General features: G+C 32.0%; 2 protein-coding genes across 3 annotated transcripts in view; both read right to left on the bottom strand.

The window, feature by feature from the left end:
• Positions 1–1,360: 1,360 nt before the first annotated feature.
• On the bottom strand, positions 1,361–8,629 carry LOC128174171 (uncharacterized). Its single transcript, XM_052839790.1, has 5 exons — positions 8,204–8,629; positions 4,803–4,893; positions 4,381–4,560; positions 3,367–3,445; positions 1,361–1,634 (listed from the first exon to the last, which is right to left on the bottom strand). Exons 1-5 carry the CDS (start codon positions 8,570–8,572, stop codon positions 1,361–1,363), a joined length of 993 nt encoding a protein of 330 aa, XP_052695750.1. The 5' UTR covers positions 8,573–8,629.
• Positions 8,630–11,780: 3,151 nt separating this feature from the next.
• LOC128171252 (uncharacterized) overlaps positions 11,781–15,037 on the bottom strand; it is a 39,787-nt gene continuing 36,530 nt past the window's right edge. Inside the window, exons 1-3 of one of the 2 annotated variants that reach the window (XM_052837004.1) lie at positions 13,433–13,543; positions 12,563–12,722; positions 11,781–12,391 (exon numbers count right to left, since the gene is read on the bottom strand). In XM_052837004.1, coding sequence (XP_052692964.1) covers positions 11,844–12,391; positions 12,563–12,722; positions 13,433–13,498 — 774 coding nt within the window. In that variant the 5' untranslated portion in view covers positions 13,499–13,543 and the 3' untranslated portion in view covers positions 11,781–11,843. Of the gene's footprint in view, positions 12,392–12,562; positions 12,723–13,432; positions 13,544–15,037 lie in introns of those variants that run through there. The other variant, XM_052837008.1, reaches the window with a different exon arrangement.

Here is a 15,037-nt window from a genome sequence, read left to right as displayed (position 1 = left end):
TTATTATATCCCTTCTTTGATTTGACATATAAAATCAATACATTTAACATGTATAAAAAAAGGAATTCACGAATTTCCGAGAGATTCGTAGCGCAATTGAACGTCTGATTGCACAATTATGTATTGAATAGTATACAATTTAGTGAATTACCGTATGATAATAAACGAATTATTATATGAGTTTTGTTTATAATGTATCATGACCCGGAATACTTTAGTCTGACCTCACAAGGGGCATAATTCAAACTACATTTAGCAGAGTATAAAATCAACATGAACACGGATTTTTATTATGTTATAATCACGAAGCCGATAACTGATACAGTAAATCGTAAAAACTCGGCAAATTCGGGGCGTGCTTAAAAGCACAAATCAAGATGTTTTAGGTTCTAAATAATGATATAAACTAACAGATTGATAAATAAGGAGTTCACTTTTTAGAGTATGTCAAGTTTTATCCAAAAATATTAAGAAATAAGGAATTACGAAAAGAAAACGTTAAATTTTAGCCGATAACTGGTACAGTGCCAATACAGGCTTTAAGTGATTCAATGGGGATTAATTAGCTATGTAATTCACTTAGGGCTTAACTCGAGTATTATGGTTTGAGCTATTATCGTTTCACACGTTACATGATTTGTTTTATATACAGTTGAAATTCTTTTGTACATAAGTAGGAATAAGACAGCCGTGCCGATATCGCTGGTCTTTATCAAAATTTCTGTAAGATCCTTAAAAATGTTGAAATGTTGATTTTAGTCGGTTATTTCGATTATTTATTTATTCATTCATTTCATTTATTCTCATATTGTATAAAACAACATAGAGAAAATATACAATACATACAATATTATACAAAAAGCAAGAGTGTATACTGTATACATCAACCTGGAGAGTTGACTCTCTTATTAATAATATTGATAAATTTACATAAGTTATTAATAACAGCTAATTTATTACATGAAAATAATTCAAAAAATTTGAAAGCATTTGGTCGTCTGGTAAATAAGCTTTTCTATATTCTTTCAATTCCGGACATATCATAATATAGTGATATTCGTCGCCAATGTTATTTTTACATAAATTACAAAATCGTTGATTTCTAGGTACATTGTTCCATCTGCCTGTCTCAATTGGCAGTTTATGGTTGCTTGTTCTAAATCTAACTAATGTAGTAATGTTATTCATATAAGCACCAGAGTTTATGTAATTTAAAGGGCTACCACCCGAGTGTCGAATGCGTTATAGTCCAGCCGAGTGTCGATCTTGTTGCAAAGCAGCCCCATGTTGGTCGTGCTAATTTTATTGGAAATTCCAGAAAGGAAATTATTTATTAATATGGGCCTGGTATCTTGACCAATTAAGATATTCTCGAAGAGGCTGGTACAATGTAGTTAAGGCATCGCTGGTGTTGCTGACGGTTTTTCCGCACATCCTCACGCATATCCTGTAATGCATTTAAAAGAGCAAGTTTAAAGATTCCTGCACCGTCGGGGTGGTCGTTCGGCGTCGCTTTGCCACGTTCCTCAGGTCCTCCATCGTCTGGGGGGTCCGCCTTGATTACTTCTGTGCTGAGGTCTGGTTTCAGGCCATTCATAATGACGGTGATGTCCATCCCTGGTCCACAGTCCTTTCTGTTGATAGGGAGGTCACTCGATGAACGAAGTCATCCACACATTCAGCATATTTCTATTTGACATCCATAAGTTGTAGGTTTTGACGTGTGGATGGCTTGAATAGGTTGAAGGTGGCCTGTCGTATAGATTCATAGAAGGATTTGATATTAGCAATAAGGGAGAAAAACCAACTCTCGTCTGCACCTGTTTAACAAAATGGCAATGTGTCAATGGAAACTGCTTCAGATAATTTTTGTTACGATAAGAAAGTCATGAATTTTCATCAGCTGGGGTCGGCATCATGTCCTTGTACCTCAAGTTATATCGTTGCATACATGGGCTTTAGGCTACCTCAACCTGTTGTCCTTTAAAATTTGGGGAAATTTTCAATATTCGGGGTGAAGGACCTTTAAAAATCGGGTATCTAGTCTTAACGGTTCGGGATGACTATTAAATATTTAACCAGTGAAAAAAAATGAAATATTAATTTCAAAAGTCATTCAGTTATAACTGTCAATAGTGACATATATTATTTTTTAAAAAATGTTTGGAATATGACTACTTTTGTCATATTGCAGATATTATTTGAAAAATAATATATGTCAGAGAGGGCAATTCCAATTCTATATGATCTTTTTAATTCAGGTAGAACAAAAAATTCGTATATAATCAAAACCAAATAAAACATACCAAAATGTCTACCAGTTTTATTTTGTCAGCAGCATTGACAGTTATCGCGAGGTTATAATTAATTTAAGCTTGATATCTATGTAAAAAATCATTTTAAGTCGTTATATCACTATAGTATCGTTAAAGAAAAGAAGATAGTAGAGAAAATTCATATTAAATGCACTATTTATGTTTAAAAAAGATTTCTATATATTCATTTCAAGACACGATCCTGCATTTTTATTGGCCGTCGCAAAATTTAAATGTAAAAAGTCAATTCATATGGCAGACAAATTCAACTAGTGTTGTTGACAAGCGCATAAAAAACTGATATATTGACTATAATTTTTTTTGGTTGGATTAATTTATACTTTATACATCAACAATCATTTTTTAGTTCTGGTAAGAGAATTTTATAGAAATTTATAAACGATTTGAGCCGGAATCCTTGTTGGAGTAAATCACTCGATCCCGCACTTCCACCATTACGGAGATTCTACGAAGTTGTCCACCCACCCAATTCCCAAAATTAAAAAAAATATATATCAATACAGCTGATTTTATGTAATCGATTTATCAGTAATTCACTGCAAGACGGATTTGTACACTGAATTTAATGACCATTAGCTAAAATCATCAAATATAGTTTCGCTGTGATTTCACATGTGCAAATCCCTACGATGAAACATTTTTTTTTGTATTACTTTCTCTTTTTTATTTAGATAACCATTTTACAAATGTTCAACAAAATAGCATGATGTGATCATTTATCCCCCAAAACAGACAACTGTGACTAAAATTACATCATTTACAGTGTTTGAAATTAAATCACAATATACTTATTTGCAGCTTCATAAACAGACGATGAGGAGTCTCTCAAAGACAGGTAAACTTTACATTCAAGTATTTATGTGTACCGGGACACGGGTCTCCGCCTAAAGCAGTATTCGAAACAGTTATACTACAATCTGGTTTTGCATCACATATACTTTTTACGATTGCCTCTGATTGTGTAGACCGACATTCAGTTGTTTTTATTTGTGTAGAATAACAGACGTTGCTGCCCTCTGTTCGTCCGTACATGGCTTCCACGATGCTAATGTTTCCAGCTGCGCAATCTAGTTTCATCTCTTTTTTCTCACAAGCCGTTTTACTGAATTCTTTGAAAAATGAAAAACAGGTTTAGATGTAGCAAGAAACCAAAACTCAGCCTAAATTTTAAAGCTTAGTGCTGTAACCAAACAAGAGTTATGGCCCTTTTTTCTCTTTGTTGTACGAGTTATCTAATGTTTTTGTATTTTAGAACTCTTCATTGTTTTTGTTGATCCAACGTCTTACCAAGTTGATATACAAGAGGTGCTCCACCTTCGTTTCCATTATTTATGCTATCCTAAACTGCTCAAAATGTAAGACTGGTTGTATAAACTCATAGTTATAAATATCTCTGTTTCTTAGATTGCTTTTTATGTGTAATCAACTGTTTTTTATCGAACACGGTTTAATACTTTGATTGATACTTTGGCGGCCATATTTAACTGTGCTATTTCTGTGTATTTAGTATCAACAATTTATTTTAAAAGTTTCTGGTATATTGATAAATCTTGAATTTATTAAGTTTTCTGAATATGTATTTTCTCTCTATTAACTCTTAAAGATAGCTTACTAGAATATAAATGCATGTGATTGAGTGTGTTTTGTATGACATGGTATTGTAATGGTGTCTTTATTTGTGTTCTATTTTTTGTTACAGCCTTTTACCATATGTTGGCATACGCTTTATCAATAAAGCCTAGAAGATATCGTACATTGCTTTCCATGGTTAACTTCTTCTAACAGCACAAGCTCTCAAAAGAACTTAACGTTTTATGGCGAGAAATGCATGTCCTTTGTAACAGGTTAGTGTTTTTATTTAATGAAATGGCAGTTTTTTGAAGTGCTGACCATAAACACGCTTGGTTGAAAAATTCATTCCTTATTGAGATGTTTATGGTGGTTTTTTTTTTAAATTTATGTAAAGAAGGTGTATTCACAATATTAACAGACACTTATTAATATATTTTTATAGAATTGATATATAAAAGGAGAAAAATCATACGATTATTGGTGCATTTCAAATTTGTTTTCCAGACACCGTCAGATCGACAAACAAGGAGTTCGGAACCTTCTTTGTTGTATCCGGCTGTACAAGTTACATGAATTCTCCTTGATATACCAATGGCATCGTTTTCTTGTACATTTTCCATTGAGTAGCCTTCATCACTAGGTACTCCGCAATCTAAATTGAAATACAAATATCATTATTTCCATCGGATTTTATTGATTTTTTTATTTTAACCTAAATAAACTAACAAACAGAGCTATATATAAATGTACATTTCTAATTAAACGAGGCATGTTTTTGCGTTTAATTTGGTATATGATTAAATTTTAAACTAATTGTTTTGTTACATTTAATGGTGCATTGATGTATGTACATTGCAAATAAACCACTAAAACTACTTGAAGCACAATTTAAACCTGAAAGGATGCAGGTGAACTGGTTAAACGGTTTTGGAATGCACTTTTCGTTAATGGCACAGTCTGACTGCAAGCATGCTCCTGTAATCTCCTGAAAAAATTTGGCAAAGTATCAGGTTTAAAAAAAAAGAAACTGTATTTCTTACAGAAATTGTTAAGTATGCACAGCGTCTAGAAACTGGAAAAACTGAAATTTCAAGATTCAGTTCTAACCAGCTCATCGAAAACCTGGAGGGAACCCACAGACAGCGAGAGGTTATCATGGTGTTGTATGACTCAAATGTCGAAAGAAGTCGACTAGGCCCTATCTTTTAGCAAAAAAAAAAAATAGTGTACTTTTACAATAATTTGTCCACATTACTTGCTTTTTCAGCATCACTTTATTAAATCATTTAAGGAAAGAAGTAAATTCAGTTTTCTTTGATGATTTATAAAATTTGCGATCATTGCAAAAATAAAAAAAAAATATTAAAATAAGATGCTAAGTGGATTAGTATTTTAATACAAAAGAATTCATTTGTAAGAGCAGTATACCGTAAATCTTGAAATTTTTACGTCAAAATATTTTCAGAATCCTATGCATAATTCATAGATTAACTATTAGTTTAAAACAATCCAATATTTAAGCTGACATAAATTCATAAAAGCATTTGGTCGCCGTACTAGTTTCGATCGCTCCTCTACTGCCACAGGGGTATATATTCTTACGGTCGGTTGCTTTTCGATCGAGTCCCTCAGGTTACGCGGACTTATAAATGCATGAACTACACATTGTATTAAAATGTCTGTAATAAAGAATAAAGGAAACTACAATCAATAAAACACAACATCTTTTTATTCTTTGAAAGAATTTCCAAGATATCCGTATTATTTTGCTCAGATTATGCTGCTTAACTTCGCATGCACACAGGATGAATGACCATCTTTAAGTCCTCCTTAAAGATAGCTTAAAGGTGTTTAAAGGTAGCTTAAAGACGATCTTTAAGCCACCTTTAAGCTACCTTTAAGCTATATGTATTGCTTAAAGGTGGCTTAAAGAAAGCGTAAAGATGGCTTAAAGGCAGCTTAAAGACTATCTTTAAGCCACCTTTAAGCCACCTTTAAGGACAACTTATAGGTCCTTAATGTCCAAACTTCTTTAAGCCACCTTTAAGCCACCTTTAAGCTACCTTTAAGCCACCTTTAAGCCACCTTTAAGCCACCTTTAAGCCATTAAAAAAAATTTAATTCAATATTGTGCTTAATTTCCAACAAAATGTATTAACTTTATGAAAGAAAAGGTATTAAAACGGTTTTTGTTCTAGAAAGAAAAATGAAAAAAAAAAACACCAAAAAAAAAAACGGCCGCGGTGAGAATTGAACCCGGAACCCTCAGTTTACTAGCATCACCACACATCCTCTGCGCCACGTCAACTTACATATTTAAGAGCGTTTTTATAACCTATATAAAGCTTAAACCGATTAACAAATTAAATCATGCATTTTTGGTTCATTATCTTTATTTTGTTTAATAACCAGATGATCTGAGAGAGAGAGAGAGAGAGAGAGAGAGAGAGAGAGAGAGAGAGATTTTTTTCACCGATTAATTTATAATAGGAAACAAACATACTTTAATTAGTTTTATGCACATATTAAGATACAGAGACTGCGCTCATCCCTACAATAATTTTGAAACCCTCCAAAAATTATAAAGAATTTTATAACGGCAATCTGTGTCCATCGGAGCGGTGCTGATGATAGCGATCTGTGTTTAATGGAGCGACGATTAAAACCGCCTGGAACACCCCCCCCCCTTCCTTGGAAATTATATTATCACTCGGATGACCCCCTCCCATCTCTATAAAAGAGCTTTTGCATTTAATATATGTTTTTATTGTTCAGCTTGATCAATATTGACTTAAAGGCCACTTAAAGACAGTGTAAAGGCAGTGTAAAGAGAGCGTAAATGCCACTTAAAGATGCTTAAAGGTGGCTTAAAGGTGGCTTAAAGGTAGCTTAAAGGTAGCTTAAAGAAGTTTGGACATTAAGGACCTATAAGCACTTGCTTAAAGGTGACTTAAAGGCGGCTTAAAGGTTGTATAGCCTTTAAGCTCCTTTAAGTCACCTTTAAGCCACCTTTAAGGACTTGCTTAAAGATGGTTTTTCGCCCTGTGGCACATCAAACACGTGTGTCATTCATATGGAGTGCCTAACGTCTGCATCTTTTTAAAAACCCCTAGCGGCATTACATCCAACACAGTAATAGTAAATCGAGAAAAGTAACAACGGTACGGAGTTTCCATCACTTTCTACCAAAAAGCTCCGTTTAAAAAATCCGTGTGATCATTGACATTGCTCGATCTACCACAGTGTGTATTTGCGCAGATATCTAGGATTTTTTAAGTATATGTGCCTAGATTTCAGTCTGTCTTTTCTAAGAGTTTCTACGGCTCTTTTCTTTCAATGTAACGTGTTTGGGTGTATGAATTACCTGAATGTAGTGATTCATGAATAGTGCTCTCGGCCTTTTATAAGCGGTATTAATATGGCGGCAGTCGGTAAAAGGGAAATAATGCGTATTTATGAATTCATGCCAGCTTTAAGTGTCATACAATTGGAATGCACAATGTTAGCTAACGTTTGGATATCGTACATTAAAGCCGCCTCTAGAAATACTGAACTAAAATTCAATTTGATCTCTAGGCATGATCGATGGTCGGTGTTTGACAAAGCAACGAAGGTGCAGAAAATACTTTTGTGAATAAATTGACTCTTGTATCGAGGTGGTAGCATTACCTTCACAACAATTCCAATTCATTTTATATTATAGGGAGTATATAAACAGGATTTTTAAATGAATCCTTCGTACGGACACCTGTTCATATACTATGGAGTTGAAACCAGCATTCAGAAAACTTTTTATTTACACTTCTTTTTGATTGTTGATGACTTTTTAAGGAAAAATAATTGCGAATGTAGAGCACACTCAAATTTGCTAAATAAAATCTAAGGTAAATAATTCAAGATAAACGGTTGTTAAATCTAAGTTTTATGATTTTCCGTAGATTTTAAGAGTATATAGCTACTACAACTTGAACTTGCATTTTTGATAGGCTAGAAAAAAAAGCCAATGACATTAAAACATTTGAATAATGAAGATTAAAACTCTGTATAACGGGCAACAGTTGACATTTTTAATAGCTTTTTATTGTGTTGATATTATTAAAATGATTTTAAAAATAAGCTCATTTTTCTTCTCCTTCAAACTAATTTTATATCTTACCACCAGCTATATATATATTAAAGAAAACGACAATAAGAAAATCGGTTCAACAATGTAAATCAATAATAAAATAAAATAGGTACATGTATAAACCGAATTAAACAAGCTCATGTATTTAGGACTATATCTATATTTTTACCCTGTCCCAGTTGTCTATATCGCTGTATATCCAGCCAGAATTCTTTATGTAGAGATCAGGTTCATTTGTCCAGTTTTCAAAGTTGGTCTGACAGAAGTGGGCTCCCTGGTGATAGTTGACGGACCGACATCGTGTTGTTCTCAGACATTCCTCCACACAATCCAGAATACTGTAATTAATATACGACGATATCATCCTTTTTTCCAGTTTTCGTCCATATTGTAGCATCGAATAGCTATGTCCGAGTTCCGACTTACACAGATGGATATTCAGAAATAAAATTAAAATAAATCGTAAACTGTGGTATCCAGTAATTGACATTTGTATGTTTGTTGCAAGCACGGGTAATAAATAACCTGCGTAATTCATTTCATGTTCAAAAATAGCGCTTTAAGATCTTCAATCTTTTACTATCAATTTTACTTATTCATGACCTTGTCTTCAAGAGAAAACATGAATATATATTTTGCAACGTTTTGTAATCATCAATCTTCTGATCAATAAGTAGAGTCACCAGAGTTGAAAAAAAATCATTAATTTCACGCTATCTGCAAGCAGGTCGCGCTATACAAAGTGCATTCATTAATCGTAATCATGCATTATTAATGCAAAATCAATGCATCAGACTTGAATTAGTTCTGTATCGGACGGTTTTTAACTTTGAGAGAACGGCTCATCGATGCAAATAAATAGCAAGGCGCTTATAGGCCACATTGGTCCTCTGAGTAACAAAGAACACAACATAAACTACATTTAATGTACATGTATAAGATAGTTAAATGAAATTTAATGGCAATTAAATCAAACATTAGTTTGATTGAAGTTTCGTATGATCTTATTAAGCCATATCAATTTCTTTGGGGTGTTGTTTATCTGAGCAATTGCTTGCCAGTCCTAATAATTTATTTTATAATTTTATTTTTTCTTAAATTTTATTTTATTTATTCAATTTATCAATATTAAATCTTTCAATAATTTAATTTTTATAACACTGTAGTTCCATATTGTCAAGAATACATTTATGTAACTCTATATCACAGATGATAATTATACAGGTAGTTCACACCTAAAACATACTACACTCAATGCTCACTCAGGTGTGAAAATCACAATTTTAGTTAAGTGGGAATAAGAATTTCAGAATTTTAGCTACGTGGGAATAAACCCAAATTGACATAGTTTTAAAACTTTTGACGGTTTGAAGTTGTACTTTCATGATCAATGCGATACATATTTGTATTTCTGATTAAATATTTTTCTGATGATGTTCGAGGTATATTGGAGAATAATGTCCATGGCATCTCTTTGATCTCGGCAATAACTGTAGTAGAATAGAAATTACATGTCAAGTTTCAACTTGGTTCCAGTCCAATGGTTTTTGACAGTTATGCCTCTGAAAAGAAAATGAGTAATTTTGAGGGATTTATAAAAAAAATTGATAATTTATAATTTTTTGCAGTAAGGAAACTGTTATTTTAAATTTGGCATTTAAACATTTTGATTGCATTCATGGCGTTACGACATATTAAGTTTTTTTTTCCTATCTTAAACTGTGACCTACCAGTGTGGCCGAAACCTCCCCTTATATTCACAGTTCTCTACCAATTTAATACTCACTATCTAAGGTTGTTTTCACTAGATTGACAGCACTTCTTCCTATTGGTCTTAAAATGAAGATTTTTAAAAATGTCTTCTCTTTACATTCTTAAGTAAAACATTGAGACCCAATATGATCCCAATATACCCCAGGGGTCAAGGTTTCCAGCTCGTGTAAGCTAAAAGCATTTGAATAATACAAGAGTAGATTAACGGGAGAAAAATACTGATAATTTTACCGATGTACCTACAGATCGATGACAAATCTTGTTTTGTTTTTCTTTATAGTAAATATATATATATATATATATATATATATATATATATATATATATATATATATATATATATATATATATATATTGATTTACATAACCATTTTACATTATGGGCAATGACAAGCTGCGAAAAATGACGTTGGAGGTGAGACAAAGCTAAATGTATATTATTTGCGTTAAATTTCATATACGGTTCTATCATGTCTTCCTCTTATAGCAAAGGAAGAGTACCAGTAAATTTAATACAGATAATTAATATAATTGTAGCATGTTAAATCAATTTACAGAGTCATTGTTTAATTATAAATGTTATGAATATTTTCCCCTGATTTCCCATTGTGTGATACATGTACATAAATTATAACTTAAGGAATTCAACATTGAAAGTTGTAAAACACAATTGATACACTAAGTACATCTTCAGTTAGAGATTGACATGCCTCCCACTTATCAGTGTATCGTTAATAAAACCGATGTGTTCATGCTGCAAGTAAATAGTAAATAAAATCGAGGGGTAAAATGCGTTATTTCATTTAGCCTTATCTTATGAAGATTACATGTATGAATAGATAAAATTAAATTGTTGTTCAAACAGAATTTCCACACATTTTAAAGAATAGACATTTGATTATACCTGTTGTGATATTAACAAAATTAAAACTGCTATTTGTATGCACAATACATGTAATTGAGTAATTTTCCATCTTCATGTTATGTTTAGCACAATAGTTTGCAAATTATGACATACAGAATGTATCATTCATTTTCAGGGTAATTTAAGCAGTAAATGGTCGACTGGAGACTTTTTGAGGGGATGTTGATAAAAAAGTAGGAACTCTATAAATATTTCTTTTACTCACTAACTTCTTGTATATTTGGTTGTTTTATAAAACCATATTACTATTGCATTGGGAAGTAGAGAGCTCAGGTCTGCTCAAGTAGGATTTTAATATTTGTTTTTATCCATATAATTATATACATCATACTAAACATTGATACTTGAGCCAGCCTCGGTTCGATGTTTCCAAGTCGAAACATCCATATTTTTGTTCAAAACATAAATATAAGGGAATAAGACTAATTTCATGACACAATTTTCTACATTTTGATGTCACCCTGGTGATAACGTTTAACACACTTATCAAGTACCTTCCTCTTTATTTTTAAAGCTTTTTGATAGATTTTAAATTTGCGGGCGAAAAATGCATAATACTGCACATTGCCCTTTGAGATTTATCTCAAAAATATCTAAATCAAGTTCTACTTTGGGTACGATCATGCAATTTTCGACAGGGTAATGAGCCACGTGTATACTAGGTAAAACCTAACACATGGTCATCTTATTTAATGCAGAACATAAAATCGTATAACTAATTAATCAGCTCAGCTGAAATTTTCAGGTCTTTCATATTTTTGCGTAAATAATTCATAGGGATGTCATTTTGTGATATTTTTCTACCACATTTTATAAGGAAATAATCACACACACAAAGTCATTTTGTTTGACACAAAACATAAAAGTATATCATTTATATAAAGTTTTAGGCCATTCAGGTCTTTAGTATTTCAGGTCCTCAGTATGTCCCGGTCCAAACACATTTCACTTCCGGTTTGCCATAGTAACTTCATAGGATTAAAATCAACTCCCAAAAAAGATCTGAATCAATATACTACTACGAGAAAAAAACACATAGTGATCTGAAGTATCATTTTGTTTATTTAAAAACGTATAGGTATTGGTATTAAACAACTTTTAAATTATGCTTTTAGATGATCTTATAATACCAACTGCGATTTATCGTCATGTCGTTTCCATAATAATCTGAGCTTGAAACATACAAAACAAAGCCAAAACTTTGGACAGTGATACCATTTGCTTCGATTGCGGGATAGTTCAGAATGGCATAGTACTCATTGTATATGTCAGTTTTACTTCCTGAATGGTAAGTGTCGAGGTATTTGTAATAACTGACAATATTTTCATTTTCAATTTCATTCAGATGGCGTGTCGTTAGTTCTACAATGGCGCCTGTTTTATCGCGTAAGTATGCAATAAAATACTTGGACAAATTATCCAAGTCCTCTCTGTCTGCAAATGATGATACTGTAGCTGTATATTTTGTGCGTTCTCCCATTGCATCCTTTTCTATCTGGACGTAGCAGGTGTTTTCAATAAAGCTTGTTTTAGTAAGGAGGTTGTAGTTAAAGTTTGGATACATTGAAATGGTTTCTCCTTTTGATTTCGACCTTAAGGTTATCCTCCTGTTCATGTTGTCGTTATTATTCACCATTAAGGCTTCAAATTCATCTTCATCTTTTAAAAAAATAATTAAGTGAAGAAAATGTTGATAAAATAGTCATGCTCCAACATTGTTTGGCTTTGGAAAAAAAATAAATGTTTGTCATTTTCCGGAACAGTTATTAGAAAAAAAAAGTTCCGAATAATTTGTCAACAGTTTTATTTTAACTGACTTCGGACAAATACCTTTGGTGACTTCCAGGGTGTCGCCGTTGAATTCAATTTCTGTATCGGAAGGTCCAAGGATAACAAGAACATACGCGGAGAAGCTTTCATTCAAAGGTTTAACTGTCAGTCCCAGCGTTTGTATTGATGGTTGCTGGGGCATGCGAACGATTTTAGCAATCTAAAATAAGGAAATATGTGTAGTTTGGAATTTCAGTAATCTAAAATGTGGAAACATGGGATGTTTTGAATTATTATCACAAAAGGCAAAGTAATTTAACAAAGAAATTATTTATTGCAATCAGTTACTACCCATTTAATCCGAACTATCTGAACATCATCTTTGTTCTTATTTCTCATATTGACTGTCACAGATACACGTCTCTTATGATGGAGACATTTAATGTTACATGTTTATGTTGTCAATTTCTTTCTCTAAACGATGACATAATTTTTAATACAGAAATCAAGCATAAAAACATGTTTATTGTTACTATGTACAAGATATCGTTCCCTGTATTTTACGTGTCTACCTTTTGCAGAGCTTTATCTAAATGATCACTCTACAATATATGTATATTTATTATTGTTCTTTAAAATTTACCAATTTGGAACCGTAATGAATATTATTTCACTAATAGTAATTAAACAACCAAATTTGCTTAGCCGTGGAATCTTGATTGAAAGGGGGAAAAAATCAAATTTAGAGTTAATGGCAAACTTTCCCCATGATCTTAACGAAAATCAATGTTTCAAATCAAATTATTTTACATTGCACATACAAACTCGCTTTATGAAATGTGCGGATGATTCATGACTAGATCAACTACGAACATATAAAACTGAATAAAATTGTAGATAACGAATTAAAACGAAATATAAGAAACTTACACAGCTGTAGTTTGCAGACACCATGGCCACTATTACTATGGCGACATAAAACCATTTTAATGTCATCCTCTTTTGCTGTGTCTTCAAAAATGTAGACAACTTTACACGGTTAAACATGCCTTTTATATAAGCCAAATCATTTCATTTAATTATCGAATGACTCTCAAAGTATGGAATTAACTACAATCATTATTGCTATGTAAATGGTCATTTTGACGAGTTTCTCTCGTAATTTGAAAACTAAATAGGTGATTTATAATTTAAACACAGGCTTTGACCTAAGATAAAAAATATCGGCTGTTTAGACAGACGAGATAGTTAAACGATAGGAGTAATTATTTAGATTCTGAAATGTCAAAGGATGGATGCTATTTCCAAATGCATTATTTAATTTCAATAAATAGCAGACAATTTTTAACTTGAACTCGGTTTTAGAGGTCAGCACACCGCGATGATACAGCTCTCTGTCATTAAATATTACACTAATCAAGTATGTTATAAGAGTCTACGTGTACAGTATGATGTCGAATTTTAACAACTCATTTATTTCATTAATAAAGTTGCATTGTGTAATAATAAGCTGTAGGCCTACGTTTTCATTGGTAACTTGTGTAACATAGATTTAGCATGCAAATCTCTTTAATTTAACTGTAGATTTTAGGAAAATAACGAGTTGGTTGTACTAATTTTGATGGTTGTTTTAATGTATTTTCCGCAACACGTTTTGCTGTTTAACATTTTACTATTGTTAGTAGGATTGAAGTTCGTTACTGTAAGCATTTCTAACGCTTTTTGTATGATCATTGTCATGGTATGAAGTAATAATAAAATAGAAATGGATCATTTTCAAGGTACAATGTACATGTTAGATCATGCTCAGCCGGTAAAAACTGCAGAATTTTAAAGGTAAAAGATAATATATATTTTTTTTTAAATGGAATTATAAATCTTATCAACACTTCAGTTTATAAAGATGGTTATTTAATTGAATATTGTTATCAAAAGAATTAACGATAAATCGGGTCATCTCAAATTCTCAGGTCATTTTTTTTGTTTTTTTTAATAATTGATATGGATGTCATTTCATTTTATTTCTCTACCATATTTCACATGAAAATATAATAGATACACATACAAAGTCATTTTTGACGCAGGACATAAAAATTCAGATATATCATTTATAAAAATTCCATGTCATTCAGGTCTTAAGTGTTTAAGATCTTTAGTATGTCCCGTATACCGATCCCGATACATTGTTTGAAAAGAATGAAAAGCTCCGAAATTTTAGATAGTTTAAAGTCTATGACCTACTTTACATTAACGAGTATGACAAAAACTTATGTAATTTTTTTAAAGGCATAAAACATGTTTCTGCATGCAAAATTACTTTGAATTTATAAGAATAAGCATGATATTAATTCTATAAAAAAACATATCCCGAAGAGATACGGTTACAATATCTAAATTGTTGTAAAAATTATTGACCGCCTTCTGGCGGACCGTAATTAAAATTTAAGCCCATATACTTTTTGGAAATTTTAATTAGCTCTATCCATTATTCAAGGGATGCTGGATTTCCAATATTACGAAACATGTACACAGACA

This window comes from Crassostrea angulata, chromosome 2, assembly GCF_025612915.1.
Source record: "Crassostrea angulata isolate pt1a10 chromosome 2, ASM2561291v2, whole genome shotgun sequence".
Taxonomy (NCBI): domain Eukaryota; kingdom Metazoa; phylum Mollusca; class Bivalvia; order Ostreida; family Ostreidae; genus Magallana; species Magallana angulata.
This window is presented reverse-complemented; position numbering and strand designations above follow the sequence as displayed.